The 6,048-nt window shown below is 36.6% G+C and overlaps 2 protein-coding genes across 2 annotated transcripts; both read right to left on the reverse strand.

The window, feature by feature from the left end:
* Positions 1-1,081: 1,081 nt before the first annotated feature.
* LOC138881116 (uncharacterized mitochondrial protein AtMg00810-like) lies at positions 1,082-1,570 on the reverse strand. The gene has a single exon (XM_070161318.1). The coding sequence runs from the start codon at positions 1,568-1,570 to the stop codon at positions 1,082-1,084; it is 489 nt and encodes a 162-aa protein (XP_070017419.1).
* A 15-nt stretch (positions 1,571-1,585) lies between these two features.
* LOC138881117 (uncharacterized) lies at positions 1,586-4,386 on the reverse strand. Its single transcript, XM_070161319.1, has 9 exons — positions 4,380-4,386; positions 4,127-4,325; positions 3,745-4,045; positions 3,551-3,633; positions 2,712-3,060; positions 2,403-2,534; positions 2,129-2,192; positions 1,909-2,040; positions 1,586-1,779 (listed from the first exon to the last, which is right to left on the reverse strand). Exons 1-9 carry the CDS (start codon positions 4,384-4,386, stop codon positions 1,586-1,588), a joined length of 1,461 nt encoding a protein of 486 aa, XP_070017420.1.
* Positions 4,387-6,048: the final 1,662 nt, after the last annotated feature.

Below are 6,048 nucleotides of genomic sequence, written 5' to 3' on the forward strand. Positions count from 1 at the left end.
TTTCCTTTTTGGTCCGTTTCAAAAAGAATGACCCATTTCTAAATTTGAAAATAATTTAGCTTAAACTTACAATTCTATTCTTAATGAGAAGTTTTTATAACCACAACAATACTCTAGGCCCCCTTTTGACTTGTTTAAGACCACAAATTCCAAAAGCCTTCATTTTTTCTTAAATTATGTGCCCAATCAAACAAGTTCACATAAATTAAAATGGAGGAAGTACATTATAATAATATGGTTACAAAATATTAAAAGAGTTAAAAGGCTATACAACCCCTTAAACTTGTCCCTTTTTTTCATTTAGTCACTTGAACCAAACCTTCCGTTGGATACTTTATCTTGTTAGAAATTATACCTATTAAACCCCTCACAAATATCTGACCCAAAAATCTAAACGCGTAAAATATATACAAAGATGTAATGGAATGAAACCAATAAAAAAAAACACATTAGCAAAAAATTGAAATAAGGAAAAGTGCGGCTCTTTTTCTTTTTCTTCTTCTTCTTGAGGGGATACAACCCACATAATAACTACACAAACTTATGTGGTGATAAGTTTTGAGAGGCGTTGATGCCGCCGGCAAAGGCGCTTGACAGGGCGGCATAATAGGATCACAATCGATGACCTCTAGCCACCCTATCACTAATAGCAACTCTGCCCCCGGCATCCACCACCCATGCACTGTCCTCCATTCGACACCACCTCTGCTAAAATATGAGCTCAATAAATGAAGCTTGAAGCTTCTCCAATGGAAGCAACTGGTGCAGAATGAGATAGAGAGAGGAACAAAATTGGTAAAAATGAAATCTCTGTATTAGTTGAATATTGAAGTCTCTATATATACAATTGACTCATCTAATCTGCTCCACAACTAACTAGTGATCGCTAAGCTACAGATGGATATAATATTAGTAACTAACAACTACTAACTAACCAAGCTGGACTGCCACGTGAGATTGCACATATACATACATATCAATACTCTCTCTCAAGAGGGAGGGTGTAAAATATTGAGCACTCCCAGCTTGCCCATTAAATGAAAGTGTTGTACGTTGCTGAGCCCCTTCGTCAATAAGTCCGCTAGTTGATCTTTAGTGCCAATGAAGGTAGTGAGTATGACTCCTTGCTTGATCTTATCTCAAATAAAGTGGCACTCAATTTGATGTGCTTAGTGCGCTCATGGAAAATTGGATTTGCAGCAATCTGTATAGTAGCCTTGCGAACCACGACAGGCTGTGTAATGACAACTCCCAATTCTTGAAATAAGCCAAGTAACCATGTTACTTCAGCCACAGCAGATGCCATGCTTCGATATTCTGCCTCTGCAGAGCTCCTTGAGATAGTTTGCTGCTTCTTGGACTTCCAAGACACTAAGGATTCACCAAACTTGACAACGTAACCAGTCATAGATCTCTTAGTGTTAGGACAAGTAGCCCAGTCAGAGTCACACCAACAAGTAAGATGTTGTGTTGATTCTGCCTTCATAAATACACCTAAACCAAGTGCATTCTTGAGATACTTCACCACTCTGATGGTAGCTTCCCAATGTGATCGTTTAGGCTCTTGCATAAATTGACTGAGTCTCTACACTGTATAGCTGATATCAGGTCTGGTGATGGTCACATATAGCAATTTCCCTAGCAATCTTTGATAACCACAAACATCCTGCAATGGCAGATCATCTATTGCACTTACTGCCTTATCATATTCCATTGTAGTCAATTTTTGGTTTGCTTCTAGTGGTGTTGCATAAGGCTTTGTTCCACTGAGTTCCATTTCTGAAATCAATTCAAGCACATACTTTATTTGATTCAACAAAATGCCCTATTGAGACCTTAAGAATTATATGTCTAAGAAGTACTTAAGCTCCCCTAGGTCCTTGACCTTGAACTTGTCATGCAGTATACTCTTAGCAGTATTCACGAGCTCTTTACTACTTCCTGTGATAAGCAGATCATCCACATAGACTAAAATGATCACCACATCCTCACCCTTTTTCATGGTAAACAGAGAGTAGTCATGATTTCTCTGAGTGAAACCTGCACCTGTCAAGGCTTCAGTCAACTTAATGTTCCACTACCTAGATGCCTGCTTGAGTCCATACAAGGATTTGCGCAACATGCATACCTTTTTCTCCCCTAACTTCTAAAACCTTCTGACATCTCCATGTATACCTCCTCACATAGGTCTCCTTGCAAAAAAGTATTATAGACAACCATTTGGAACAGTTCCCAGTTCTTTGATGCTGCTAGTGCTATGATGGATCTTACTGTAACAATTTTTGCCACAGAAGAAAAGGTATCATGATAATCCAACCCTTCCTTTTGATTGTAACCTTTGGCAACTAACTTGCCTTAAAACTCTTTACTGCCCTATCTGCTTTAAACTTGATCTTTTATACCCACTTTGATCCCACAGTGTTTTTCCCTTTGGGTAAATCAACTATTTCCCAAGTTTTGTTTTCTTCGAATGCTGTGATCTCTTGTTTCATTGCCTCAATCCACTTGGGGTCTTTGACAGCTTCTCTGAAGTTCTGTGGTTCAACCAAGGAAGAAAAACATGCAAGATAACTTTGATATTTAACAGAGGTGCCTGCATAGGACTAGTAATCTGACAAAGGATACAAGTTGCAATGTGACTTAGGTTTGGCCTTAGTGACGTAGTCCTTTATCCATATAAGTTGTTTGCCTTGTCTGATTGATTTTCTTACTTCTGTCTCAGTAGGCACATTAGTAGGAGCTGATGGAGTATTATCAGCAGCAAAGATATCTTCATTGTTCTCAGTATCATCTTCAGGAATGGAGGTTTCAACTTCAGGGGTCTCATTGTCCTGACATTGTGAATCAGGAACTATGCTGTCCTGGACATAAGTAGCCTCCTCTTCTCTCACTTCTGAATCAGGAACTATGCTGTCCTGGACACAAGTAGCCTCTTCTTCTCTCACTTCTGATGGACCATCAATGTCTGATGCAGCAGTTGTGTCTTGCAAAGGATGAAGCAAGATGGCATCCAGGAAAATAGTATCAGGAGGAGTTGTGCATCCTGAAGAAACCTGTGTTCTGAATGGAAAATTTGTTTCTCTAAAAGTCACATTCCTACTGACAAAGAATTGCCTAGAAGCTAAGTCCACCAAGATTTAACCTTTCTGTGTTTCTAAAAAAGCAAGTAATACTGCTGGTTTAGACCTTTGTGCAAACTTATCTCCCTTGACCAAGTTAGTTGCATAGCAGAGACAACCTAGTATTCTAAGGTGACTTAGCTTGGCCATTTTTGTGATACAATTGTTCATATGGTGTGCTACCTAATAAAATAGTAGAGGGCAACCTGTTTATCAAGTACACTGCTGCCTTTACACACATGCCCCAGTATCTGAGAGGAATAGATGCTTGAAATCTTAAGGCTCTAGCGGTATCAAGGATGTGTCTATGTTTCCTCTCTACAACACCATTCTGTTGTGGAGTGTAGGGACAACTACTTTGATGAATGATCCCTAGTTAAATGAACAATTCAGTGCACTGTGAGTTGAAAAACTGAGTTCCATTATCTGACCTCACTATCCTGATCATAGTGTTAAACTGGGTTTTTATCATTGCCACATACTGTTTTAACACCACAATTACTTCAGATTTCAGCTGCAACAAATAGATCTATGTATATCTAGTATGATCATCCACAATAATGAGAAAGTAATACTTTTTATCAAACGTAGGAACTTTATAAGGTCCCCAAAGATCCATGTGTACAAGATGAAATGGAGCTTCAGCTCTAGAAGAACTGAGTGGAAACTGCAGTCTAGTTTGTTTTGCCAAAGGACATATATGGAATTTATTCTGTACTCTGTTATTAATACTGTCATAAAGCTCTACTATATTCTTCATAGTTGCTAATGAAGGATGTCCCAGCCTCATATACCACAGACTGTCCCTTCTTGCACTCTCTGCTGCATGTACTGCCTTTATTCTTTTAATTAGTTCATCATCATCTGAATCACTTCTTAGAACATATAATCCTTCATTCTCTCTACCAATTCCCTGTACCCTACCACTGTAAAGGTCATGAAATACAACAAAATCAGGAAAAAACTACATGGAACAGGACAAATATTTGGTTACTTTTGACACTGACAGTAAGTTGAATTTAAAGTCAGGCACATAAAGCACATTGCTAATGGTCTCCCCATTGAACAATTTTGCACTACCAACATGTGTGATATCTGCTTGTCCTCCTGTTGGCAAGTGAACTCTGTCTGTACTTGTTTTGATAGTGTGATTACTTTCATTCAACAGATCTAAGCTAGAGGTGATATGGTGAGTAGCTCCTGAATCTACAATCCATTCCCTTTATTGTTTGAAATTAGACATTAGACAAGTGACAATACCTGCCATGTTAGCTTGATGATCTCCAGAATCTTTGTTCAGCAATTCTCCCTCTAGCACTGATCACATCCTATAACCTTCATACTCATCTTTTATATTTACAGAATTTGGGGCAATTTTAGAAGAACTAATTATCACATTGCCACTAGATACATAAAATGTGAAGAAGAATCGAACATTGATGAGATCGTAGTATCAAAATAGTTTTCTTTCAATTCTCCAATTGGGTTGTTGATCTTCATATAAAAATGAATTTTTGGTGTATTTAACTTGGTTCTTATTACGTTCCAATATGGTTTGAGTGTGAAATATGTTCAAATTGAATCCATGTGGCTTCCCCAACTCAAACTACACATTTGCATAATAAATTTTCCTGCTTTTGTCCTTTTGATCAATTTTTGCTTGTAGTATATGATGAATAAAAATGATAATGGTGGAGTTGGACTGTAGTTTCCATTCTTATTAGTTGACCGTGACCTTTTTGGTGGTTCAAAAATAATGGGAATAGTGAGTACAATAGTGGAGGTGGGCAAGATGATGTTGGAGCTAGTGTTATGGTAGCGAAGGGATGGAAGAAGATTGGAGATGGTAGAAGGAGAAAGAGAAATAGAAAATATTAAATTAAAAATCCGACACATCCCAAGCTCACAAAGGAGGTGAGTTGCACTCACTTTGACATGTCAACAATTTGTGTCCAATTAATACATTTTTATTTGAGTTTAGGTGTTCAATAGGAACAAGGTTTAGTTTAAGTGCCCAACTGAAAAAATGGACAAGTTTAAGGGGCAACATATGTATTCAGCCTAGTTATAATTACAATATGCCGCACATATCCATGGATATGATGTCATTTTTGTTGCTTCTCGCGTAGATTAAATATAAACATGTATAAACTAGTTAGAACCTTGTGCAAGCATATGCTGCCATAGACAGGTAAGAAAGAATCGAGTATTTGTATTTAATTTATGTTGGTATATTGTTAACAAATTATTAGCTTATGTTTCTTGGGCGTTGGTGGTCTTTAAATGCAAACCAAGTAACAAAATTATATATATCTAATTAAAATTTGATTGTTCATTTTAACCTTAACAAATAAGTCATTACGACATGATCCACATTGATCATTCGCAAAAAGTTGTACTTTATTCTTAGTATTTATTCAGAGCTTTATTTCAATAACATTGAAATTATTTTACAAAACTATGTACTACATGACCAAATACTACTAAAAAAAATTAGAATTAGCTATGAATTTTGTTGCTAAATTGCTCGTAATAAATAGTTTTTTTAAATAATCTACTATTAATCTGTCGCTAAGTAGGATTAATAACGAATTTTTCGGTTTAGCTACAATATTGTCCAATATTAATTCTTATTTTTAATTGTGAAACATACACTTGCAATGCATGTGCACAAAAAACTAATTTATTTTAAACGTGGGATCTGTGCTTAGGCTAAAAGAAGGGTATAAATACTTATCTTATGGATTTAAAAAAAGGACTTTTGGCCGCACTCTAACATAGGCAGCTAGAAAGAGAGAAAAGAAGCATATGGCTCCAAGTTTCAAGGGAGAGTGAAGATTTTTCGAGAGTTTATTCTTGACTTTATTTTATCTTCTCTTTTATTATCTTCAATCATGGAAATAACCTTCCTCGTTTATGTCACAATTTG

This window comes from Nicotiana sylvestris, chromosome 11 (genome assembly GCF_000393655.2).
Source record: "Nicotiana sylvestris chromosome 11, ASM39365v2, whole genome shotgun sequence".
NCBI classification, from domain to species: Eukaryota; Viridiplantae; Streptophyta; class Magnoliopsida; order Solanales; family Solanaceae; genus Nicotiana; species Nicotiana sylvestris.